This window comes from Siphateles boraxobius, unplaced genomic scaffold, assembly GCF_051911475.1.
Source record: "Siphateles boraxobius isolate OS27281-9 unplaced genomic scaffold, OSU_SipBor_1 22, whole genome shotgun sequence".
Taxonomy (NCBI): domain Eukaryota; kingdom Metazoa; phylum Chordata; class Actinopteri; order Cypriniformes; family Leuciscidae; genus Siphateles; species Siphateles boraxobius.
Window position 1 is genome coordinate 40,413,531 of NW_027508833.1, and position 27,481 is coordinate 40,441,011.

A 27,481-nucleotide genomic window follows, 5' to 3' on the forward strand; every position below is an offset into this window, starting at 1 on the left:
TTGAAATAATGAATGAATAGTTTTATTAACATGTACAACTCCGGGGGCCAAACAAATTTTTCCAATTTTAGTATCAAATAAATCAAAGGAAGAAAGGGGCGCAATACTGGTTTGGGTATTAGCTCTGAGTAATGTGGGAATCGCATCCATGACAATAGAAAATTCCCTGGGCGACACTGGAATATTATGAAAATATAGAAACTCAGAGTAAGTTAGCAGCATAACTTCTTGATTTAATAATTGATCTACTCGTATTATACCTGCTAACAAAACATCTTTCAAAAAATAAGGATTTATTTTTAAATAATATATTATAATTGTTCCAAATTAAATATCTATGGGGTGAAAAATTATGCTTATATAACAGGGAGCGAGCAAGTAACATTTGTTTGTGAAAGCGAGACAAGTTCAGAGGGATTTTCTCAATTTTATATTGCAAATTAAGAGAAAATCAAGACTCTGGAGAAAACAAAACTGGGTATGAAATTCCATAGACTATTTGGATTTAGAATGAAATGTCTAATCCAATTCATTTTAAAAATGTTATTTAATACTGGAATCAGGGAAGTTCAAACCACCTGATTCATAAGTATTCATTATTATAGACTTCCTAATAAAATGAGTTTTGTTTCTCCAAAGAAAATGAAATAAGGCAGTATCAATAGCTTTACACTTCTCCTTAGAAACACCGAGTGAAGTCGCAGTATAGACTAATCTTGACAGTCCCTCAGCTTTACATCACAAAACTCTACCCTTTAGGGATAAATCCCTCAAAAGCAGAGATTCAGCTTTGCTTTAGTCTTCTGAAGAATGGGATCAAAATGTATCTTACATCTAGATTTTTGGTCTTTCGAAAGACATCTGTAGTAGGCTACTATTGTATACTATATTTGGCGCAGGTGATTTGCTGGGTATACAGGTATAGCGGTAAAGTCTTCATCAGCCATTATATAGTCATGGAAATGTTCCTCCACGCTAACGCTATATCTGACGTGACTGTTGTCTTAGACTTCGATTTTGCCTGATTTCTATCTCTTTTCCGATCAGAGGTCGCCATTTGGTCAAATCAAATGTTGTTTAAATAATTGAAAGGCAACACATTACATTAGATATAATAATAAGACTACCACTTTAGTCAAAATAACAATTTAAATTCAGCGGCTCTCCTTAGACCATGTTCTTAGGGCGCCATCTTGAGCTCCAACCCGGCGCATCCGCTGCTGTTTTTGCTGCTGAACACCTTTATTTTGGGCAGTCGAGGGGCGGGACTTACTGTTTTAATAACCTCAAATGTCATTGGTTACTTCCCCTTTTCTGGAAGTCAGTTGTGATTGGACGCCTGTCCAATGACCCATAATTCACTTGACTTGAGACTTGAGACATCACTTAATTTGTTTTATTTATTGTGGTTTATTAATGTGTAATGTGATTTATGCAATGTTAATATAGAATATATTCCTACCAGATACTTTATTAACAGAAAGTCTTACTAGTGATTGCATTGTGTTGTTAAGAGATATTTACAGACAGTAATGACACATTTCCATTGTTATTAGCATTGCTATTAGCATTGTTATTAGCATTGCTATTAGCATTGTTATTAGCATTGCTATTAGCATTGTTATTAGCATTGCGGCCGGCTCACACCCCTCACACGTTTTCTCTATCATAGTCTGCACTCCTTTCCAGAATTTCAAGATCTCTTCACACTCCCATACACAATCAAAGAATGTACCTTTACATGAATTGTATTTAGGACAGATGATCTGTGATATTCTTGTTGATTTGTTTAATAAAACTGGGGTTACATAAACTCGCATTAGCCAATTACACTGTAACAATTTCAATCTTGTATTAACAGTTTGCTTCTGAGTGTCTCTACTGACTCTCTCCAATCATTCACTGATTTTTCTCATGCCTCCAATCGAGAACTAGCACTCCTGAGATCCTTCTAAACATGTTATATAAAGTGAAATCAGACCTTTACTGCAACAATTTTAGGTGACTTCCTTTTCCAAGATGGATAACGGTGGTATATTTATAAAACACTTCTGAAATTACTAAATAAAACTCCTTATTTGGAAATACTAAAAAAATATATTTCTAGATTTTCCAAATTTAGTAATCACTTCTTGAAAGGACATTAGTCTATCATCTATATACAAATCTTTTATATTTTTAATACCCTTATCTGCCCATGATTTGAAGCCTACATCTTTTCTGCCGGAATAAATGAAGCATTTCCCCATATAGGGCCGTAACGAGATAATGCATTTGTATACGAGATGCCCAATATCTCTGCGTTTCATGCCACACCATTACCATGTTTAAAACTATTGCATTCGTAACATTTTCCTTCATTTTCTTTAATACTTTACAGTCTGAGTAATATAGATACGTTTCCGGAGATAAATCTGATGTAATTGATTTTTTTCCCCAATTTTCCCCAAGTCATGAGAAGACGAGAGAAAAAAACCCCATAATAAATCTTAATTGAACTGCCAAATAATACCATTGTAAATTCGGGCACTGAAGCCCAGCTCTATCACAAGGCAGATATACAAGAGATAGTCGAAGTCCGGGCCGTCTATTATTCCATATCAATTTAGTAACAAGCCTCTTCAGTTTAGAAAATAAGGTGCTTGGAGGTGCTAGAGGGATATTCTGAAGAAGATATAAAAATGTAGGCAATATAGTGTCTTTTATGTACATTTATCCTCCCCCTCACAGACCTCATCAGGGGCGGAAGGATCAAAAAGGGCAAAAAAGAGAGAAGAGTTCCTTGTTTTTTCGTTTTATCCTTTATTTCCCTGACATTCTATGAAAAGATGTTGATACAATTAGAATGCATAACACATAAAACAAAAATTGGGAAATTATTATAATATTACTAAATATAACTTACTTTACCAAACAAAACAGTGAGAATCAAGAAGGTAATAGTGTAATCAACCAAGACGCCCGGGTTATCATTCACTGCAATGTCCACACACAAGTTAATAAGCTTACAGTCGTAGATTTATTTTACCTTGACTGGTCTTCGTTTCAAGCAAGCAAGAATCCAAGCAAACAGTCAATAAACACACCGTTCCAGTCCTTCACCAGTACAGATTTAATTCTAGCATAGCATAACTTAAGGTAGCGGTCAGAAAACTGTGTGCACTTTCCCTGCAGAAACACATGTACCTGAAAGAAGGTTCACACCTGAACTCTATTACCAATTCCCCAAGAGAGACCCCTACTGGATACACACTTACATGACAAAGTTTAAAAATAAGGACAAAATGGCCCTTACAAGTAGTTTACTGAGAGTATACTCGAAAGTGTACTTTCATAATTGCTATAACTGCAAACTTTTTTTACTACTAGTATTAAAAATAGTACACTACTAGTATCCTTATCAGTTCACTTGTTGTACAGATGCAGTACAAATGAGAAATGTAGTTGTGAACTAGTTGTGCACTTAAAGTTTACTACTGTAACACTTATAGTACACTTAAACTTATACTTTTTATATACTAAATTGGGCCAATTTACACCCAAGCACTTAGTACAGTATTATTAGTACATTGACATTAGTATACTCACTACATAAAGTATACTTGAACGTTATTTAAAGGGCAGGTAAAAAAAATCTAAATTAATACATAACCTTGTATGAAAATACCATATGAAAAGTTAATGCAGGATTTAAAATGTTTTAAAACAACGTAAGGGCACCAATTTAGTAGATAAAGTGAGTGTTTCTTTGACTGTTCGTAAAAAACGTTTTTTTCAGCATCGCGTCATTTTACGTCACACGAGGGAGTTGTATGTGAGCTCTGCGTCAGCTCAGTATTGAGTAGGTTGGTATTCAGTAAGAGCGGTGGTGAGTCAGTGTTTTCGGTAGTTTTTGTATTTTAATTTATCATCGTCATGGTAAATTCCTGCCTGAAGTGTGAGTATGCTATGTGTAGCACAAACGTATTCAGGCAGCATGCCTCAAATCCAGGATGCTGCGTTAGGCACGTTACATCTGCTGGCCGCGGGGCGTGGTCCTCGACCAGCGACTAAAACGCGCTCACCTCCCTATAACACAAGCTCTCCACCACAGTTTCCCTGGGACGACGCCGCCCACACACACACCTGCCAAACACAGCGACACAGACGCTTACTACTCATTCCCTCTCCAGGTAAGCCTGACGGTGTCAATGACAATCAATCACGAGGAAAACTAGTTGGCACAATCAACAATAATCACACTGAAGACATGACCAGCCTACTCGGCGTCAGCTACATTTGCAAACATCATTTTCACCGGAGAAAGAGGTAAAAGTTTAAAAATAAACAATAGGGGTTCACAGGTGGGACTGTCAAGCTAGCACAACGACATAATCACTGTCACTAGATATAAAGAAAACGTCTCGGTTACGTATGTAACCCTAGTTCCCTGATAGGGAACGAGACGCTGCGTCAAACGCTGCGGGAACGCCCCTGCGTTGTGCGTCATGAAGCACGTATGGAATCAGCCCAATGGAGAGATGAAACGTCATAGGCGGGTGACGTCATCGACCAGGAAACTATAAAGCACCCCAAAAACACAAGCGCATTAGCTTCTGATAGGCTTGAAGGAAGCGCTAACGGGAGTGCCGGGAGTATGGCGGAGCGACGCAGCGTCTCGTTCCCTATCAGGGAACTAGGGTTACATACGTAACCGAGACGTTCCCTTTCAAGGGAACTTCGAGCTGCGTCAAACGCTGCGGGAACGCGAATACCCACGTCGCCATAGGACCAAATGACCGTCATGTGAGACTAGCGCACAGAGGACGAGAGCACCTGTGCCCCAGGGGTAGAGCTTAAGTCTAGGTCATAGAACTTAATAAAAGTATGCGGTGAAGACCATCCAGCCGCATCACAAACATCACTCAGGGAAACCCCCGACAAAAGAGCTTTAGAAGCAGCCATACTCCTGGTAGAGTGAGCTCGGACAACCAAAGGTGAAGGCTGGCCAGCCGACTCATAAGCAAGTGAGATAGCCTCAGCCACCCACTTGCTCATTCTCTGTTTAGACGCCGGACACCCCTTCCTGGGTGGCCCGAAACATACAAAAAGTTGTTCTGATTTCCTCCACAGGGCAGCTCTGTGGACATAAGCGTCTAATGCCCTAACAGGGCAGAGTGAATTAAGTTTCTCCTGGTCCGATGACATAAATGGAGGAGGACAGAAAGCCTGCAGAACCGTAGGTCTAACAATATTAGTAGGAACCTTAGGAACGTAACCTGGTCTAGGATGCAGAAAAGCTTTAACCATGCCAGGTGCAAATTCCAGGCACGAGGGTGAAACCGACAGAGCCTGCAAATCTCCGATTCTTTTTAGTGAAGAGATAGCAAGCAAAAAGATAGTCTTAAAAGTGAGAAACTTCTCGGGAACTTCTTCGATAGGTTCAAAAGGAGCTAGGGAAAGACCTTCTAATACAATGGCCAGATCCCAAGTCGGCACCCTCGTACGAACTGCTGGCCTCAGCCTCAAAGTGCCACGGAGGAAACGAGTTATAAGCGGGTGTCTCCCAAGAGAAACTCCACTGAAAGGGACGTGGTAAGCAGCTAGTGCCGCCACATACACCTTTAGTGTGGAGGGGGATAACCCTGTGGAGAAGCGCTCCTGCAGGAATTCCAGCACTGCACCCACTGGGCAGTTAACTGGGTCCTGCAGGTGTTCTCCACACCAAGAAGTGAAAAGTTTCCACTTCAAGGCATAAAGCTTCCTCGTGGCTGGAGCTCTGGAGTTAAGAATGGTCTCAACAACCTCGGTTGAGAGACCGGAGTCTATGAGCTGGGCCCCCTCAGAGGCCAAGCCCACAGTTTCCACAATTCTGGGCGGGGGTGAAGTATCGTGCCCCCCGCCTGGGAGAGTAGATCCCTCCTGACCGGGAGCTCCAAAGGAGAACCGTCCAGGAGAGAAATCAGGTCCGCAAACCATACTCGGGCCGGCCAGAACGGGGCTACTAGTAGTAGACTGACCCCGTCCCGGCGGACCCTCTCCAGAACTCCTGGTAACAGAGCAATCGGGGGAAAGGCGTACAGACGTGACCTCGGCCACGGCTGCACCATAGCATCCAACCCCAGGGGGGCTGGAAGAGTGATGGAGAACCACCGATGACAATGAGTGGTCTCCTTGGAAGCGAATAGGTCCACCTCGGCGCGACCGAAACTCAACCAAAGGAGCTCCACCACCTCGGGGTGGAGTCTCCATTCCCCTGGCCTCGGCCCCTGCCTCGACAGGGAGTCTGCTACCACATTCAAATACCCAGGGAGATACATTGCTCTCAGAGATAGTAGCTTCCCTTGGGACCACAGGAGGATCTGACGGGCCAACTTGTAAAGCCGGCGAGACCGCAGGCCCCCCTGATGATTTATATAAGAGACCACCGACGTGTTGTCTGATTGAACTAACACATGATGGCCTCTCAGGTCTGTTAGGAAGTGTTTCAGAGCCTGAAACACAGCCAACATCTCTAGACAATTTATGTGCCACGAAAGATGATGATCCTGCCACAGACCTTGGGCTGGGCGACCACTCATGACCGCCCCCCATCCTGTGAGGGAAGCATCCGTCGTTAGCGTTATGCGACGACAAAGAGCCCCCAGCACAGGACCTTTGGATAGGAACCAAGTTTCTCTCCACATGACCAGAGCACGAAGGCAGCGCCGCGTGACTTTGAACGTGCGGAGCGGATTTCCCCTCGGGGAGAATCCCTTGGTCCTGAGCCACCACTGTAGCGGTCTCATGTACAACAGGCCGCAAGGTATAACGTTGGACGCTGCTGCCATCAGACCCAACAGTCTCTGAAACTGCTTGACAGTGAGTAGCTGGCCTAGCTTCACTTGTTTCACAGCTGAGAGAATCGAAGCGATGCGGGTCGGAGAGAGTCGCGCCCGCATCGATACCGAATCCCAAACGACACCCAGAAAAGTGGTCTTCTGGGAAGGAGATAATACACTTTTCTTTGCGTTCAGCCTCAACCCCAACTTTCTGATATGAGCGAGGACGACATCTCGATGCCGAACCGCCATCTGCTCGGTCTGAGCTAAAATCAACCAATCGTCGATGTAATTGAGAATACGAATGCCCTGAAGCCTCAGAGGCACTAGTGCTGCATCCATGCATTTCGTGAAAGTGCGGGGAGATAAAGCTAGGCCAAACGGAAGAACCCTGTACTGGTACGCCTCGCCCCCGAAGGCGAACCTCAGGAACTTCCTGTGTTGTGGAAGGATGGACACATGGAAGTATGCGTCCTTCAGATCTATCGTGACAAACCAGTCCTCGGACCTGATTTGAGACACGATCTGCTTGATAGTGAGCATCTTGAATTTTAGCTTCCCTACCGAGCGATTCAATATGCGCAGGTCTAAAATTGGACGCAACCCCCCATCCTTCTTTGGAACGATGAAATATCGGCTGTAATAACCTGACTCCAAACTGGGAGGAGGAACCCGTTCTATAGCCTCTTTTTGAAGGAGCGTTTTCACCTCTTGTTCCAATACCAGAGCCTGCTCGGGGCCCACCACTGTGTGCAGAACCCCTCTGAATTTTGGTGGACGACACCTGAACTGGATAGCATAACCCTTTTCTACTGTCTGCAGGACCCAATGAGATATTTTTGGAAGGCTTTTCCACTCTGCCAGAAATTCTACTAAGGGTACCAGCCTCTCGAGACTGGCCTCTGGTGTAACTTGAGCAGCAGACGCAGTGCCCTGTAACGGCGCACCGGCAGGGAACAACTGGTCTGACCGCTCTGAGACCCTCCTCAGAGGGAGCGAGCGTCCCTCGGGAAAGCGCTCGCTGGGATCGTCTGTGCCCCGGCATAAAGGCGGGGTTGGCAGAACGAGCCCCTGAGGGCACCGAGGAGGAATGGGCACCGTAAAAAGAGGTGAACACCTTTCCGCCTCGGTGGGGACCACCCTCAGCATCCTGAACGGCTTGGCGTCAGGACTTCTTCTTAGCCGAAGCCTTCTTAGCCAATATAACTGTCCTCAGATCAGTTCTACTGGGAGAAGGCTTCGGCTGAGAGTGTCGCGGCTGAGCCCACTGTCCAGCAGGGGGAGCACGAGACGCGACACTCTGCCTCTGCTGCGCTCTATGTGATGAGCTCGAAGACGGCCGGGGCTGCTCCCGCCCAGCAGCCCCAGGGACATGAACTTTAAGGGGAAGAAACTTTTTAAAAGCTGCAGTTTGTTTCTTTTCTTCTTGGAATTTATCGATAACTGAATTCACAGCATCACCAAACAACCCCATGGGAGAAAGAGGAGCATCTAAAAGAAAAGCTTTTTCTCTCTCTTTAATATTAGTCTGATTTAACCACAAATGTCTTTCTGCGGCCACCAGAGCTGCCATAAAACGACCCATTAATTTGGCCGATTCTCTGGTGGCACGCAGGGATAAATCAGCAGCCTGACGCAGTTCGCGAACTACGTCAGTACTGACCTCCTCACTCTCACTCATGTCCCTTAGCAGATCAGCCTGGTATGCCTGCAAGATTGACATAGTATGCAGACATGACGCAGCCTGACCTGCTGCCGAATATGCTTTACCCACCAAAGCCGAAGTGTTTCTTAAAGGCTTGGTGGGTAATGCCGGTGCCTTAAAAGATGATGCTGCTTCGGGGGAGAGATGGCTCGCAAGCGTCTCTTCCACACGAGGCAAAGCACCATAACCATGAGCCTTGGCTCCCATAATATTAGCGTATGTTGAAGTCTGGGGACTAAACACTCTATATGACACCGGTTTTCTCCATGATTTCGACACCTCGGTGTGGAGATCATGGAAAAACGGCAGGCACCGGCGTGGAGGCTGCACACGTGACGGCAAAAATCTCTCATCCAACTTTGATTTAGAAACAGACTCCTGTCTAGTCACTGGCCATTCAATATTAAGTTTTTCAACAGCTCTTGTTAACACCTCCATAAGCTCATCACTCTCAGGAGTGTGGGGTGGCGAATCCTCCACATCTCCCTCAACACTAACAACATCAAGTTCCTCAGAACTGGATAGCTGCAGCATTGGTGCCTCAGCCCGAGCGGAAGAAACCGCAGCGCGTGCTTCCGAACCCGGGACTGAGGCACTGGATCTCACAGGTGAAGGGAGAGATAAGGCAGAGCCCGTCTCAAACCCCGCTGTGAGATCCATCTGCGATCCCCACGATAAGCGCCGCCGCTCTGCCTCGGCAGAAGCGGGACCCGAACCGCGGGGAGCGCGCACCGAACCGCTCTCCTCAAAGAGCGATCGGCGGGAGCGGAGCGTCCTTAACGGCAAACGCTCGCAATGCTCACAGTCTGCTCCCTCGAGAGCAAACTGGGCATGCTGAACTCCCAAACAAACAACACAAAGATCATGTGTATCCCCGCTCGTTAAATAACGCGAGCAGGGAGGAACACACTTTCTAAACAGCTGTTCGTCCGCCATAATCTCTCAATATATATATATATAGGGATAAATTGTTTGTGTGGTGCAGGGTATGTAAGACAGACAATATCACACAGGGACAGATTCACATGTAGCGCGACTGAAAGCACAGAAGCTAATGCGCTTGTGTTTTTGGGGTGCTTTATAGTTTCCTGGTCGATGACGTCACCCGCCTATGACGTTTCATCTCTCCATTGGGCTGATTCCATACGTGCTTCATGACGCACAACGCAGGGGCGTTCCCGCAGCGTTTGACGCAGCTCGAAGTTCCCTTGAAAGGGAACGTTGACTTTCACTCTATGCTATTCACTGACAGTAAAAAAAAAGCTGTCATTGTATGCACTCATGTTCATAGACTACTAGCTCCAGCGGTCATTGCTGTGTTTATAAATGGTAGCAACTCACCAAGACACTCCACCAACTCTCCAGTCATTCTCCTCTGACCATGCATTTATTTATTAATTATATGGCTGTGGGCCATCATAAATGTTAACTGTGGGTCTTGCCACCTCTTCCTCATCCCAGTTACAGATCATTATCTAGTTTCGTGTAAACTTAATTTAGCCAAGGCTGCAAACCCGACTCCGTGTTACAAATATGTTAGACCTATCACTTCTGCCACTAAAGAATGCTTTATTAATAATCTTCCTGATCAGTTTCATCATCTCAGCATCCCAATGCTGAGAAAAATTAAACTTAAAGCACAGAAGTTTCCAAGCAGCACAGCAGTAATGACTTTACGACCTTCTTCACTTATAAGATTGATAATATCAGGCAGAGAATTATAACTATGCAACCGTCTACTACAGTATCGCATCAGACAGTGCAGTGTAGTCTCACTGACGAAAAATTAGGTTCATTCATTGCTATAGAAAAGGAAGAATTTTCTAAACTCATAAAATCATCTAAATCGACAACATGTATGTTAGACCCTATACCGACTAAACTGAAAGAGATGCTTCCAGAGGTCATAGATCCTCTTCTTAATATCATTAATTCATCTGTGTCACTAGGACACGTACCAAAATCTTTTAAGCTGGCTATGATTAATCCGCTTGTTAAAAAAACTCAAAAACTCTCTAGTGTCAAAGATACTAGAAAAGGCAGTATCCTCACAACTATGTTCCTTTTTAGAAAGAAATGGTATCTGCGAAGATTTCCTGTCAGGATTTAGACCGTACCATAGTACTGAGACAGCTCTCATTAGAGTCACAAATGATTTGCTCTTATCATCCGATCGTGGTTGTACCTCTCTATTAGTGTTACTCGATCTTAGTGCTGCATTTGAGACTATTGACCACAATATTCTTTTAAATAGACTCGAAAATTATGTTGGCATTAGTGGAATTGCATTAGCATGGTTTAAATCATATTTATCTGATCGCTATCAATTTGTACCAGTAAATGAAGAGATGTCTTATCGATCACAAGTTCAGTATGGCGTACCACAAGGCTCAGCACTAGGACCGCTACTGTTCACTCTGCTACCGTTAGGATATATTATTAGGAAGCATGGCATTAGTTTTCACTGTTATGCTGATGATACTCAGCTCTATATTTCTTCAAGCCCTGACGAAACTTACAAATTCACAAAATTAACAGAATGCATAGCTGATGTAAAAAACTGGATGACTAGTAATTTCCTACTACTAAATTCTGAAAAAACAGAGATTCTAATTATTGGACAAAAAACTTCCACACGTAATAACCTAGAATACCGTCTAACACTTGATGGCTGCTCTGTTAAGTCTTCGTCGTCAGTTAGGAACCTGGGTGTGCTCTTTGATACCAATCTTTCATTTGAAAGTCACGTGTCTAGTATATGTAAAACCGCATTTTTCCATCTTAAAAATATATCTAAATTACGTCATATGCTCTCATTTACGAATGCGGAACAATTAGTTCATGCGTTCATGACATCAAGGATAGATTATTGTAATGCTCTACTGGGTGGTTGCCCTGCACGCTTAATAAACAAATTACAGCTGGTCCAAAACGCAGCCGCTAGAGTTCTTACCAGAACCAGGAAGTACGACCATATTAGCCCGGTTCTGTCAACACTGCATTGGCTCCCTATTAAACATTGTATACATTTTAAAATATTGCTAATTACTTATAAAGCACTAAATGGTTTAGCTCCCCAGTACTTGAGCGAGCTCTTAACACATTATAGTCCTTCACGTCTATTGCGATTTCAAAATGCTGCCCAGTTGATAATACCTAGAATATCAAAATCAACTGCTGGCGGTAGATCCTTTTCCTATTTAGCACAAAAACTTTGGAACATTCTTCCTAACATTGTCCGGGAAGCAGACACACTCTGTCAGTTCAAAGCTAGACAAAAAACACATCTCTTGGAACTTGCATACACATAACACACTATAGACTTCTATAATTCAATGTTAGGCTGCATAGATTAGGTCAGCCGGAACCGGGAAAACTTCCCATAAATCCTGATGTACTCGTTACATCATAAGAAGAATGGCCATAGTATCTGTTTATCCCGAAGTTTACCGCAGTCCGGCGGACCCAGGCCGTATCCAGATCTGATGAAGGAGGCCTAGACGCGATGACAACGCAGTCCTGAAGTCCTTTACAGATAATCATTGTCGGGATTATTCCGGTTCACGTGGCTACGCCAAAACAATAAAATTCTGTATTATACATTTTAAGTCCAGACAAGTAGTTTGTTGAGGGTTGGTTTTGTAGGGAAAGACTACATGCCTGCGCAAATATTATATTCAAACGCATACCTATAGAATGAACTCTTTATAGGCATGTGCACGCCATCAGCGTTCTCGCGGGTTTGCGTTTTTTAAAGTTTGCGTAGAGAGAACTTAAGAGTTTTCTGTTAAAACGGTGTAGTGTTAGCGGCCCCTAAGTTAATAACTAATGATCGTTGCGACGGAAGTGAATCAATTAAAACTAACTTTAGCTTAAAAATAACTTTATTTTAGAGCTGTCATAAAGCCAAAACAATCTATGTTACTTTGATTTCCTATTATCACTGTAAAGCAGCTTTGGAACAATTTACATTGTTAAAAGTGCTATATAAATGAAGATGACTTGATTTGACTCAGATCTACAGTACTCTCACTCATGAGATATGGATTAAATATTGGAAACATGATGAAAGCAGAAGATCCAGATCTACAGGAGTGACATTTACTGACTATTGACCGGTAAGATCCTCAGAGAGGAAGAATAACAATAGAAGAATGGAAAGAGTGTGTGAGTGAAGGTGTTTGTGAATGTGTGTAGATGTGTGTTAGTTACAGGATCAGAGAACGACACTGTTCCTCTGTCATAGTCAAGATTCACTCTCACACGATCACGCTTCTGTTTAACACGAAAACTAGAACCTGGAGACCATCCGTACGACACACTCCAGACATCAGACTTGAAGAGAACACGTTCCTTCCTCTGGTTTGATGCTGTAGTTACTCCAAGAGTCCAGTATTTACTCTCTTTAACCTCCACATCCCAGCAGTGTGTTCCTGAGTAAAAACCTTCTGAACCCAGAACACAGTAATAAGAGTCAAATCTCTCTGGATTATCAGGAAGAGTTTGATTGTTCCCGCTCCATCTCACACTGGTCAGAACATCAGACAGGACGAGACATGGATTCGCAGTGTTTGGATCCAGAATCACAGGAGCTGATGAGACACAATCAACACATGCTTTAATTCTGATCTTCATATAATGAACCCAACACAGATTATTATGAATTATGACACTCGTCCTGTAGATCAAACTCATTTTCCTCTGATCAGTGTCAGTGCTGTTATTAGTTTCACACAACGGCATCAACTGCAAACATTAAATATGAGATTCAGACATTTGTGTCCACCAAGAGAAACTGATACTTTGGGAAAGTTATAACAATAAATCAATGAGATCTGTTGAGATTTATGTTGTATGAAAAACGTCTCGGGTTACTATTGTAACCCTCAATCCCTGAGTGGGGAACAAGATGCTGCAACGATACTCGACGCTTTGGGGAATGCCTTCAGCATTACGCGTCTGAAGTCTGTAGTGGAACTACTCCAATCTTGATTAGTGCTAAGTCTTTCGTCACTCGTGACAATGCATGTGACGGTGATCCGGAAGCTATAAAAGGCCCCTTGAACATAGCCGCGTCAGCTTTTGAAGGGTCGAAGCAAGTCGTTCTCAGGAGCGCGAAAAGTTTGGCCGAGGGATGCAGCATCTCGTTCCCCACTCAGGGAACGAGGGTTACAACAGTAACCTGAGACGGTCCCTTTCGTAAGGGAACTCGCGCTGCATCGATACTCGACGCTTTCGGGAACGAATACCCACGCCGCTATACTGAGAGACCCCGCCCTGGTGTGAAGCAATCTGGCACACTCAAGACGTGAGAACTTGTGAACCCGGTGTAGAGGGCGGATCCAGACTGTAATGTTTTATGAAGCTGTGTGGGGAGGCCCAGCCAGCGGCATCACAGACCTCTTGAAGAGAAACCCCTGCTAGCAAGGCTCTAGAGGATGCCACTCCTCTAGTTGAGTGGGCTTTTATCAGGAGAGGTGAAGGCAGATTGCGCACCTCATAAGCTGAAGGAATAGCCTCTACTATCCACTGGCTAATAGTCTGTTTGGAGACCGGGGAGTCCTTCTTGGATAACCCAAAACAAACAAACAGCTGGTCCGACTTCCTCCAGGCCGAGGTCCTATGTACATAGGCCTCAAGAGCTCGGACCGGGCATAACAAGTGTAGTTTAGCTTGATCAGCCGACACATGCGGTGGAGGATGAAAGGCCTGAAGGATTATAGACCGTGCCACATTCGAGGGCACCTTAGGCACGTAGCCAGGTCTAGGGTGGAGAATTGCTCTCACTCTGCCAGGAGCGAACTCGAGGCAAGAGGGAGCCACAGATAACGCCTGCAGGTCGCCAACTCGTTTCAGGTAAGTAATAGCGAGCAGGAAGAACACCTTAAAGGATAATAATTTTTCAGACACCTTATCCAAGGTTTCGAAGGGTGCCAGGGATAACCCTTCGAGGACCACTGCCAGGTCCCACGTGGGGACCCTAGGCTGGATAGCAGGCCTCATCCTCCTGGCTCCACGAAGGAAACGAATTATGAATGGGTGTGTCCCCAGAGTGCCCACCCTTAAAGGCGTGTGGAAGGCAGATATAACCGCCACATAGACCCTAAGCGCGGACGGGGAGAGCCCATCAGAAAAACGATTCTGGAGGAACTCCAGCACTGAAGCCACCGGGCAGTTAACTGGGTCCAACTGACGTTCTCTGCACCATGAAATTCAAATTTTCCATTTAAAAGCATAAAGTTTCCTCGTGGAGGGGGCTCTAGAGTTTAAAATGGTCTCAACAACCTCAGCTGAGAGACCAGAGTTTGTGAATTGGTACCCTCAGGGGCCAATCAAGCAGCTTCTTGGGCTTCAGTCAAGGGTGAAGTATCACGACCTCGGGCTGAGGAGGGAGGACCAACTTGATCCGGATTTATCGCGGGCGGCAGTGGCTCAGTGGTTCATGTATGTTGTCTACAAACCGAAAGGTTGGTGGTTCAATCCCCGGTTCCACCTGACCAAGTGTCGAGGTGTCCATGAGCAAGACACCTAACCCCAACTGCTCCCGACCAGCTGGGTGGCGCCTTGCATGGCTGACACTGCCGTAGGTGTATGAATGTGTGTATGAATGGGTGAATGTGAGGCAAATATGTAAAGCGCTTTGGTGGCCATTCGGTCTGTGAAAGCGCTATATAAATGCAGTCCATTTATCGCGGAAGGCCTGCCAGGAGAGCCCAGATGTTTGGAAGCCATATTCGGTGGGCACGAGGGCATTTGCGTGTAACTCTGGTCATGCGGAGTGGGTTCCCTCTCAATGGAAAAACCCACTTTTCCCTCTCAATGGAAAAACCCACTTTTCCCTCTCAATGGAAAAACCCACTTTTGCACTCTATAACCCCCGGGGGCAGAACAATCGGGGAAAACATACACAGACGTGGTCTCAACCATGTCTGTATCATGATATCCAGATCCAGCGGAGCTGGAAGAGCACAGGAGAGGTGCCGCGCATTAGGGGAGACGGGAACACCTCAGACACACCGACCTCCATCCCGGCTAAAGCCAACTTGGGGTGGAGTTTGAAATCCCCGGGCCGCAACCCCTGCCTCGACAGGATGACTGCTCCCTCTTTGATCAGAGAGACCACCGACGTATTGTCTGTGAAAAATAGAACCTGATGGCCTCTCTGAAATCTCCTCAGATCCTGTGTTTCCAACACAGGTTCGAGGAGCATGAACCATAACTTCCTCCCCATGATCAGAAAACGAGGGCATTTGCGTGTAACTCTGGTCATGCGGAGTGGGTTCCCTCTCAATGGAAAAACCCACTGGTCCGGAGCCACTGCTACAGGGCCCCCACGTACAGCAGGCCAAAGGATAATATGTTCAATGCTGCTGCCAGCGAGCCCACTCTTTGATAAGGTCATATAGTGGTGGCCTGGCCTAGCTTGATATTCATGACTATGGTCAGGAATGTGAATGTCCGAGCTGGAGACAATTGTGCCTGCATCGTGACTATAACCTAAAGCCCCCCCAGGAAAAGGTTTCTCTGAAGGGGATCTAGTGATTTTTCCTAGACTCTGAGCCATATTCCCAAGTACCTCACGAGTCGCAGAACAACACCTCAATGTTGAACCATCTGCTTCAGTAGTCAATGGACAGGAATGAGAATGCCGTAAAGACTCCATGGAGCTAGGGCAGTGACCATGCATTCCAAGGAGGTGCGGGGATACAATACTAGGCTGAGTGGACGAATCCGGTACTGATGCACTTTTCCCCCAAAAGCGGATCTCGGAAACTTCCTGAGATGGGGTTAGAGAGGAATGAGGAGTTAAGGAGCTTGTGGATCTATAACGACAAACCAGTCCTCGGAGCTGGTCTGACTGACAGTCGGTAACTTGAATCTGAACCCCATTAACGGTTGATCCAGTACCTTGAGATCCAAAACAAGGCCTAACTCCCCTCCCCTCACAGGAACTATGAAGTACCGGCTGTAGAACCCGGGCTCCAGTAACCAAGGAAGAGCCCACTCTAAGGTCTCCTGTGTTAAGAGGGACTAGACTTCTTGTTCCAGAACCGGCCCTGCTCGGGGCTGGCCAACGCGTGAACCACCTCTAGTAGATCATATTTTTATATTAGCTCCACTGTAAGCAGGGCCCCCTAGGCTATAATTTGAAGACCCCTCGGGGTGTCTAGATATGCCATTACGGGGACCAGTCCCCTCGAGACTGGCCTCAGCTATACATTTCCAAGGGGCTTCGGTGACCTGAAGCAGCTAGCTGGCAGGAACTACCCAAAATATGCTCTCTACAGACCTCCTGAGAGGCTGTAAAATCAACAGGGCCGCAACGTCTTCGGCGGGCACTGCGATTGGTGTTCGCTGGAAGCCGATGTGTCCCGAGGCGCCATCTGCGGCGGGAAGAAAACATCGTTTTCCTAAGGGCTGTATAAGGGGGCGAGACTCTTGTACTCGCTCTCCTGAGGGAACGACCATTAGAGTCCGTGTTTTACAACAAGACTTCCTGGTCGAGGCCATCTTAACCCGAGAGACAGTCCTCAGACCTGTCTTCGGTATGGATGGCTTTGTGCGAAAATATTTCCTCTGGCCCCAAGCCTTATTTGGGGGGGGGGGGGGGGGGGGGGTTCACGCGAGGCAACCTTCTCAGAATATGAGGAGCTGGCGGCTGTCCCATGAGGCAACCCCATGAGACCTGGACTGACAATTGGGGATAGCTGATTGTCGCTCTGCCTCCTGAAGCCTCTCGATAATGGTCGCCAAAGAGGCCAGAAGGCGAAAGGGGGGCATCAAGAAGGAAGGCCCTGTCCTTCTCCCCGATCCCCAAGTGATTTAGCCACAAATGTCTCTCTGAGACGACTAGTGCTGCCATAGAACGGCCAATGGCACAGGCCATCTCTTTAATTATACGGAGTGATAAGTCAGCCACTCTACGAAATTCAGTAATACCGTGGAGTGAGACCTCATTATCATCCACCTCTTTGAAGAGGTCAGCCTGGTATGCCTGTAATAACCCCATTGTATGTAGGCATGCACCGGCTCGACCCACCGCCATATATGCTTTCCCTAACAAATTCGATGTTCGAGATTTGGAGGGTGTGTCTGAGCTATCAGGGGTGACGCTATGTCGGGGAGAAAACATTACGCAAAATATTCCTCTACCCGAGGCATCACCTCATAACCATTCTCATTAGATTCCATAATGGATGAGTAAATATATACATGGGAGGAAAATAATTGAGATGAACATGGATTTTTCCACGACCTCAATACCTCAGTATGGAGATCAGTGAAAAAGGGAAGGCTCTGACACGAGGATTGTGACTGGGTCTGCAGGAAGCGCTCATTCATTTTATTTTTCTTAGTCGCTTCCTGCTTATTAAATGGCCATTCAACAATTAATTTAGCCACTGCCCTTGTTACAACCTCCAGCAACTCCTCAATAACGGGAATATGGGGTGGCGAATCCTCATATCCAAATGATTCGGTATTGGGAATATATAGCTCCTCGGAGCCAGATAAACCTTTAACACGGTCGGAAGAAGCCGCAGCGCGGGCTTCCGAACCATGCACAAGACCAATGGTGCTGGTTAATAAACACTGAGCAAGGGTAGTAACCGTCTCAGTATTATCTGCCAACCCCACGTGCGAATCCCGTGCATACAAGCGGCGCATTGCCTCGACAGACCTGATGCACATCTATTTGATCGAACAGGCTCAAACGGGAGTGGAGCTTCTTCATAGGTAACTGAAAACAGTTTGCACAGACAGCGCCCTCGAGCACTGCCCATGCATGCTCCACTCCCAGACAAACAACACAAAATGAGTGCGTGTCATCCTTGGTCAAATAACGTGGGCAAGGGGACGCACACCGCCTGAGTCGTTTCTCTATATTCGCCATATATATTGAGATAGACAGACAACACCAAATAAGACAATACAGTCACACAGAACGCTTGCTGAAGACAGAAAGCTGACACGGCTATGTTCCGGTGTCCTTTTATAGCTTCCGGATCACCGTCACATGCAACGTCACGAGTGAAGAAAGACTTAGCACCAATCTAGATTGGAGTAGTTCCACTACAGCAGTGTTTCTCAAACTTTTTCGGTCATTCCCCACTTTGGACAAGGGGGAATTTTCAAGCCCCACCTGCCCCCATCTTCCCAAACGCAATGCTAATGAAATGCGCAACAAGCTTACAATGTTCCATGTATCAAGTAGTATCAGTATAGTAACAAGTTGTATCTAAATACAAGCGAAATATCTACATCAAATAACAGCAAGTTCAAAAATAAAGAAAACAAAAGTGCAGTTGTGTCAAAATTTGTATCGAGTTAAAAAATAGAAAAGAAATAAAAGTGCCACTCGTCATAGCATCAGCACCCCCTGGTGGGGGGCTGTGGACTAACATAATATTGTACTTAAAAACGTGAAATAAAAAATAAAATAAAATAAAATAGACATAACATACTGTGTTTGATATGGGATTAAAATGATGGGCAGTGTATAAAATATAAACTAATGATTAATTATTTTAATATTCCTTTGTTCCAATCAGAGCATGTGAGGTTCCATCTGGTTCCATCTTTTGGACTGATGTCTCTGCCTGCATGGCTATCTTTTGCCATCCTAGTACACGAGAATCACCCCATGTATATGCTTGTATAAAAATATTGCTGGATTTTTTCTGGGCTTTTGCTGCCATAGCTTAGCCTCTTTGGTAACTCTTTACCTTATTTTTTATGTGCACATTTAACCCTTTCTGGGTTTTCTTTAAATAATCTTTTCTAGATTATTTCTTCCTGACTATGTTTCTCTAGTCGCCTTTTATTTGGTAATTTATCGTTCCTTCTTATCCTTAAGCATATCCACGCACACGCTATTTAGCAGGCGCTTTATTGTTCAATTCTGGCCAGTAATTGAACAATCAAAGCCCCACGTTGGGCACCATGTTTTACGGTGTGTGCTTTAACCTTACACCTTTAACCTTATTATTTATTATCCTCAGGTTAGGTAGAGTAAGTCAAATCTGACCTAAATCATAAGCGTTAAAATGGTAGTATCTGCCTGTTCAGTCTTCTCATCAGTCTTTTATCAGTCAAACTCTCTTCTGTTGTCATCAACTGGAGAGCTGCCAAGTCTTCCATGACCCTTTTAAGGTGTTTCCGATGTAGTCTGCCAACTATCTTCTTGGCTCTTTTTCCTATTTGTTCTCCGTTTCTTCGTCTGTAAAATATACCTTATCTACAGCATTAAATTTTTCTTAAAAGCAATTCATATCTAATACATACAAGCTCTCTACTCTAAGTTACTTAATATAAACATCTACTACTTTTATAAGGTTAAGTATACATGCATAGTAATTGGTATTATTTTTTGTATATAATTTCCAATACATTTTCATGCAGTATTACTACTTACATAAAAGTACTACTAAACTAAACAGACATTAATCAAGACAGAGTAATTGCAAATAATCATCTTCATTAACAATAGGCTATACAGGATAATGAGCGTTATATTGCCGCACTCAAGCGCACGACCGCACGCATAGCTTACCACAGAGAACCGGCAAAAGTAATGATTATGAATATGTAAAAAATAGCAAGGAGACATTTAATTGTTTATAATAAACTGGTGTTTTCTGTGTCGCTGCAAAGATGAAATTGACGATGCAGACTCGCCATGAACGAATAAAGATAAAAAGGCATAAAAAGGAAAATTTTCTCCTGGTTGGTGCACCCCACCTGTCACGTCTTTATTCCCCACAAGTGGGGCGCGCCCCACACTTTGAGAACCGCTGCACTACAGACTTCAGATGCGTCATGCCGAAGGCATTCCCCAAAGCGTAGAGTATCGATGCAGTGTGAGTTCCCTTACGAAAGGGAACTGTAAGTCTGTGTCTGATGTTCAGCAGCTTCTGATCATCTTCATTCCACAGGACTTCCATCATGCTAAACATGCTATTAGTGAATAGCTACATGCTGATAGTAATTAGCTAAGTGTTAAAACATGTCAAAAATGCTAACTAAAGTGCAGTAGCAGCATGCTAATCATGTTAGCATCATGCTAACAACATGTTAATCATGCTTACATCACGATAATCATGTTAGCATCTTGTTAAACATCCAAGGAAAATAGTGATTGGGTGAACATCATGCTAGCAACATGCTTATCATGTTAGCATCTTGTTTGGCAGCATGTTAATTGTGTTAGCATCATGCTTGCAACATGTTAATCATGCTTGCATTGCAACCATGTTAGCATCTTGTTAAAACATATAAGCTACATGGTGATTATGTTAAAATCATGCTAGCAACATGTTAATCATGCCAGAATAATGGCAATTATATTATCATATTGTTAAAACATGCAAGCAACATGTTAACCAAGTTAGCATCATGATTATTATCTAGTTATTATTCTGAGACTAAGTTTTCTAATTGTAAATCCTCCTAAAAACCTCCAGACTCGCCTCAGACCTTTAGACTGTTCTGACCCGGCTTTATCTGTTATAACGGACCAGACAGTTTTCCTAAAAATGAGGTTGAAAATCCCATAGGCTGTCATTGATGGAATATTTAAATGAGCCATATCTATCTATCTATCTATCTATCTATCTATCTATCTATCTATCTATCTATCTATCTATCTATCTATCTATCTATCTATCTATCTATCTATCTATCTATCTATCTATCTATCCGTTTGTGTCATATAGAGCCTTTAACTCTCCGCTCATCCACATGTCCAGCTAAGATCTTCTGCAGTCAGACTCACTGTTTTGGACAATGTCCTGCATCTTCTTCCAGACTCTGAACGGCAGGTTGCCCAAGTATCGTGGCACATGAATCAAAGCTCCAGAAGCCATCTGTGGATCCGGCCGTGAGCTCTGGACTCTGGAAGAACATTCAGGAGTCAGAACTGCAGTGGCTTTGGATCAGAACCAGAGAGACCAGAGACAGGAGCAGATCACTCACCTTTCCATTGAGACTGGAAACTCCTGCAGAACAAACACACCATTTATCATCGAGAACTCAATCAACCAATGATCAACCAATGATCTGAAATCAGACCTTCAGAAAGCAGACGTCATTGGCTTTCATCATCTCCTCCATGTCTTTGATTGTGTGTGAAAGAGCTGAGATGTGTGTGTTCATCTCCTCCAGCTTCTCCTTCATCCTCTGCTTCTTCTGCTCCTCTTCCTCCCTCAGTGCAGTGACTGTAGCTTCTTCTTCATCTCTGAGAAACTGATGAAGTTTCTCAAACTGATGTTTAATCTGACGCTCTGTGTGCACAGCTTGAGCCTGACATCAGATTACATTCACTTCAATCATCTCAATCGACACACATCAACACTTCACATCCTTCATTTTAGAGATAAACACGGATACCCGACATATAACGGATCCAGAAGCAGATTGATGGTCGTCATTTACAGAAATAATCAACTGGAATCCATTATATCAAATCATAACTGTATACAGTGATACTATACATGACTCTTGATTCTGTTTACTCACCTTGATGTGTTGAAATGTTTTCTCAAACTCTCCTTTCATGTTTTCATTGCGTTTAAGTTTCTCTTGTAAGGACTCCAGTGCTGTATTGAGCTCCTCCTAGAATTGAACCAAAAATTTAAGTGAAGATTTCAGTGAAGAGAAGAAGAGAAGACAATACAATAATATGATCAATGATTGAAACAGTATTTGCCCTCATCCTGATTTCTTCTATTTTTGTGCACATCTCATACTAAATTGATTCAGAAATTGAAACCTACCATTAAACAAAGGCAACCTGAGTAAACACAAAGTACAGTTTGTAAAAGACAATGTTATATATTGAAGCTAAACGTTATCCATTTCCAACATTTGACCAATCAGAGAAAAGTAGACCAATCACAACAGACTGGGTCATCTGACCAATCAGAGAAGAGTAGGCTCGCGGAAAGGAGGGGTTTAGAGAGATTGAATCTTTGGATGAGTCGTTTGAGAATCATTGAAAAATGTGCAATGTATAGTACGAGAAATTTGTATAGTATGATAACTTTTTGTCCTTTGATGCATGTAAATCTGTTGTAGGTGACCTCTAAAACAAAATTAGGAACATTTAAAATAGCATAATAAGGGCACTTTAAACAGTAACACACTATGCGAATGGTGAAAGAAACTCCAGAAATAATGAAGTTGATTGAAATACATCAGAATCAGAATAAGAAAGAGCTTTATTGCCAAGTGTGCTTGCACACACAAGGAATTTGTTTTGGTACTGAGGCTTCCTGTGGACATATACAAATACAAATACAACAAGAAACATAATACTACAAATTATAAGAATAAAAAATATAAATATAAATATAGTAGAATAAAAAGTATCACAGTTGGGTTTAGTCAGAATAGTCGACATGTTCAGATTTACAGATTATGAACATATTTACAGTGTTTTGAATATTATAAATAAATAAATCTACATATAACTATCACCTGAGTTGTAGGATATTGCACTAAACAGTGGGAGTATTGCACTTAAAGGCATATGCCTTGGGTGGAGTGTTAACTGTTCAGGAGGGAAATGGCCTGTGGGAAGAAACTGTTCCTGTGCCTAGACGTTCTTGTGGCCAGTGATCTGAGTCTCCGTCTTGATGGTAACAGTTCAAACAGGTGGTGTCCAGGGTGAGTGGAGTCTGTGATTATTTTACCTGCTCTCTTCCTCACTCTGGAAGAGTACAGGTCCTGGAGGGATGGCAGGGGGGCACCAATGATCCTCTCCGCAGTCCGGACTGTCAGTTGTGGTCTCCTGATGTCTGATTTGGTAGCTGAACCAAACCAGACAGTGATGGAAGTGCATAAAACAGACTCAATGACGGCTGAGTAGAACTGAATCAGCAGCTCCTGTGGCAGGTTGAACTTCCTCAGCTGGCGAAGGAAGTACAGTCTCTGCTGGGCTTTTTTCACAACGGAGACAATGTGATTATCCCACTTCAGGTCCTGAGACATGATAGTGCCCAAAAACCTGAATGACTCCACTGCTTCCACAGTGCTGTTCAGGATGGTGAGTGGGGGGAGTGCTAGGCTGTTCCTCCTGAAGTCCACGATCATCTCCACTGAGCGTGTGTCATAATGTCTGGATAAAGGACAGGAAGCAGTTGCGAGTTAACAGTTTAATGGATGATAAATGGAATACAGTACAAGCAGGAGGAACACCGTGACGCAGGGACTTCGATGGCCAGGATCCGTGAAGAAGTGCGGTGCGGAGGTGACGGTGAGAAGACAGGAGAACCAGATGCAGACGACGAGGAACAGGAACACAAAGCAGGAACAGAACACCGGAACACCAACACGCAGGACATCAAACAACGATCTGACAGGGATGATAGAACAGTGGTAAGTATTTAAGGAGTCGTGAGATTGATTGCAGCTGGTGATGAATGACGATCAGCTGGAGCGGATCAGGTGATGTCATACACTCACACCCACTACACACGTGCACTCACCCAACAACATAAACACAAGACTAGAAGGAACAGAGAATATGTCTACCGTGACAGTACCCCTCCTCCTAAGAACGCCTCCTGGCGTTCCCAGACTCCGTTACCTGTCGATTGTAATCATCGATAAGGGAGTGATCCAGGATGTCTCTAGCAGGCACCCAACTTCTCTCCTCCGGACCGTAACCTTCCCAGTCCACCAAGTACTGAAATCCGCGTCCTCTCCGCCTAGAGTCCAGAATACGATTAACCGAATATGTGGTCTCCCCATCTACGAGCCGCGGTGGGGGAGGAACCGGGACGGGCGGATTAATATGAGAATGAAACACGGGTTTAATTTTGGATACATGAAAGGCGGAATGGACCCTCCTGTACGCTGGAGGTAACTTGAGGCGGACTGCCACCGGACTAATGATCTTGGTGACAGGAAACGGGCCAATAAATTTGGGTGCAAGCTTATTAGAGACGGTGCGCAGTGGAATGTTCTTAGTTGAAAGCCACACTTTTTGACCAACGACGTATACGGGAGGCTTTGACCTGTGGCGATCGGCCTTGGCCTTGGTGCGCGCCCCCACCTGGAGTAGAGTCTCACGGGCTCTAGTCCAGGTGCGGTGACACCTCTGAACAAAGGCGTGAGCGGAGGGGACCGCAACCTCGGATTCCATACTGGGAAAAATTGGTGGCTGGTAACCTACGCTACACTCGAACGGAGATAGGCCCGTGGCTGACACTGGCAACGTGTTGTGGGCGTACTCCACCATAGACAACTGTTGGCTCCATGAGGAAGGATTCTTGGAGACCAAACATCGCAACACTCTCTCCAAATCCTGATTGGCCCTCTCGGTTTGACCATTGCTCTGGGGATGAAACCCAGAGGATAGACTAACCGTCGCCCCCAATAATCTACAAAACTCTTGCCAAAATTTGGACACGAACTGGGGTCCCCTGTCGGAAACCACGTCAATCGGGAGGCCATGTAACCGAAAAACGTGGTCAACGACCGTCACCGCCGTCTCCTTAGCTGAGGGTAATTTGGGTAAGGGAACAAAATGGGCTGCCTTCGAGAACCGGTCCACCACAGTCAAAACGACTGTGTTCCCCTGAGAGGGGGGGAGGGCGGTGATAAAATCTAGAGCGATATGGGACCAGGGTCTCGAAGGAACCGACAGCGGCTGAAGTAACCCGTCTGGAGGTCGATTGGAAGTCTTACCAGTAGCACAAACCGAGCAGGCCAAAACAAAATCGTGAATGTCGCGAGCCATAAGTGGCCACCAGAATCGTTGCTTGACTAAAAAGCTAGTGCGATTAACTCCTGGATGGCAAGCTATATTGGAGCCATGACCCCACTGGATAACGTCAGACCGTAATCCCTCCGGCACAAACAAACGATTCGGTGGGCAACCGGGCGGAGGCGTTACCCCTTCTAAGGCCTTCTCGACCCTCGATTCGACCTCCCATGTGAGTGTGGAAACGAATAGAGTTTCGGGTAAAATGCACTCGGGAGTAGACGGGCGTTCGGAAAAATCAAATATGCGAGACAAGGCGTCGGGTTTGATGTTCTTGGAACCCGGACGGTATGAAAGAGTAAAGTCAAAACGACCGAAAAAAAGTGCCAACCGAGCCTGCCTGGAGTTCAATCTTTTGGCGGTTCTGATGTATTCTAGGTTCTTGTGATCAGTCCAGACGATAAAAGGTACCCCCGACCCTTCTAACCAGTGGCGCCATTCCTCCAATGCTAACTTAACTGCCAACAGCTCTCTGTTACCAATGTCGTAGTTACGTTCGGCTGGTGACAAACGATGGGACAAAAACGCGCAGGGATGCATCTTGTCGTCTGCCGGAGAGCGTTGGGACAGCACTGCACCTACTCCCACCTCTGACGCGTCGACCTCCACCATGAACTGACGTGAGGGATCAGGGGCGACAAGGATGGGGGCTGAAACAAAGCGGCCTTTCAGTTTGGTAAACACGGCTTCCGCCGTGTCAGACCACCTGAACGTAGTTCTGGGGGAGGTCAAGGCAGTCAGAGGAGCGACTAGTTGGCTGAAATTGCGAATAAAACGCCGGTAGAAATTGGCGAACCCCAGGAACCTCTGCAGGGCCTTGCGAGAATCCGGGGTTGGCCAATTCACCACAGCCTTGATCTTCTCAGGGTCCATCCGCATACCTTCAGACGACACGATGTGTCCCAAGAACGGAACCGACTGTGCATGAAAATCGCATTTCTCCGCCTTGACAAAAAGCCCATTCTCTAGCAACCTCTGAAGCACTCGTCGGACGTGTTGCACATGTTCCTGGAGAGAAGAAGAAAAAATCAATATGTCATCCAGGTAGACATATATGAACTGATCGATCATATCTCGCAACACGTCATTGACCAGTGCCTGGAAAACTGCTGGGGAGTTGGACAACCCAAAAGGCATGACCAAATATTCAAAGTGCCCCCTGGGGGTGTTAAAAGCAGTTTTCCACTCATCCCCCTCCCTAATGCGAACCAAATGATAAGCGTTACGCAAATCCAATTTTGTGAAGATAGACGCTCCCTGCAACCTCTCGAAGGCTGAAGACATCAGCGGCAAAGGATACGTATTCTTTACCGTGATGTTATTCAACCCCCGGTAATCAATACAAGGTCGCAGAGAACCGTCCTTCTTCCCCACAAAAAAGAACCCCGCCCCCGCTGGAGAAGAGGAATGGGCGAATGAACTTGGTTGCTAGAGAATCAGAAATGTATTTCTCCATAGCCTCTCTTTCTGGAATAGAAAGTGAATATAACTTGCCCTTAGGCGGAGACTTACCTGGCAGTAAATCTATAGCACAGTCATAGGGACGATGCGGAGGAAGAGAAGCAGCACGAGACTTACTGAACACCTCCTTCAGATCCAGATACTCAGCGGGCACGTTAGACAGATCCCCTGTTTCCTCCTGAAAAACAGAAACAGGCACAGACGAACAAGCAGACACGAGACAAGACTTATGACATTCCTTGCTCCACTCCAGCACTGATCCATGAAACCAGTCCACCCGGGGATTGTGTTGGAGGAGCCAGGGATGTCCGAGGACGACGGGTGCAAGAGGTGAATCCATGATGTAGAATGAAACTGTCTCAGAGTGATTGCCAGAAGTGATAAGGGTAATGTCTTGAGTGGAGAGGGAAATGGTGGGAAGTTCTTGTCCATTGAGTGCGTGAACCGCGATCCTATGAGTGAGAGTTCTGAGGGGAATCTGAAATTTCTGTGCAAAAGTGTGGTCCATAAAATTACCTTCAGCCCCAGAGTCCAGAAGTGCTTGGCAGTCGTGCTGATGGACTGACCATCTTAGTCTCACCGGGAGGAGCGTGGAGGTAGATGTAGTCGCTGATGAGGTCTTCCTGGCGGAGATCCCACCCGATAGTAGCCTCAAGTTTACTATCGGGCTTGGCCTTTTACCGGGCAATTATAAGCAAAATGTCCCGCTCCTCCACAATACAGGCAAAGGCCCTGGGACCTCCGCCTCTC

The 27,481-nt window shown here is 45.0% G+C and overlaps 1 protein-coding gene across 1 annotated transcript in view; it reads right to left on the reverse strand.

The window, feature by feature from the left end:
- Nucleotides 1–2,782: 2,782 nt before the first annotated feature.
- Nucleotides 2,783–27,481, reverse strand: part of LOC143747375 (zinc-binding protein A33-like) — a 39,169-nt gene continuing 14,470 nt past the window's right edge. Inside the window, exons 2-7 of the mRNA XM_077240143.1 lie at nucleotides 22,021–22,116; nucleotides 21,574–21,804; nucleotides 21,478–21,500; nucleotides 21,278–21,396; nucleotides 9,698–13,097; nucleotides 2,783–4,459 (exon numbers count right to left, since the gene is read on the reverse strand). Coding sequence (XP_077096258.1) covers nucleotides 12,607–13,097; nucleotides 21,278–21,396; nucleotides 21,478–21,500; nucleotides 21,574–21,804; nucleotides 22,021–22,116 — 960 coding nt within the window. The 3' untranslated portion in view covers nucleotides 2,783–4,459; nucleotides 9,698–12,606. The remainder of the gene's footprint in view (nucleotides 4,460–9,697; nucleotides 13,098–21,277; nucleotides 21,397–21,477; nucleotides 21,501–21,573; nucleotides 21,805–22,020; nucleotides 22,117–27,481) is intronic.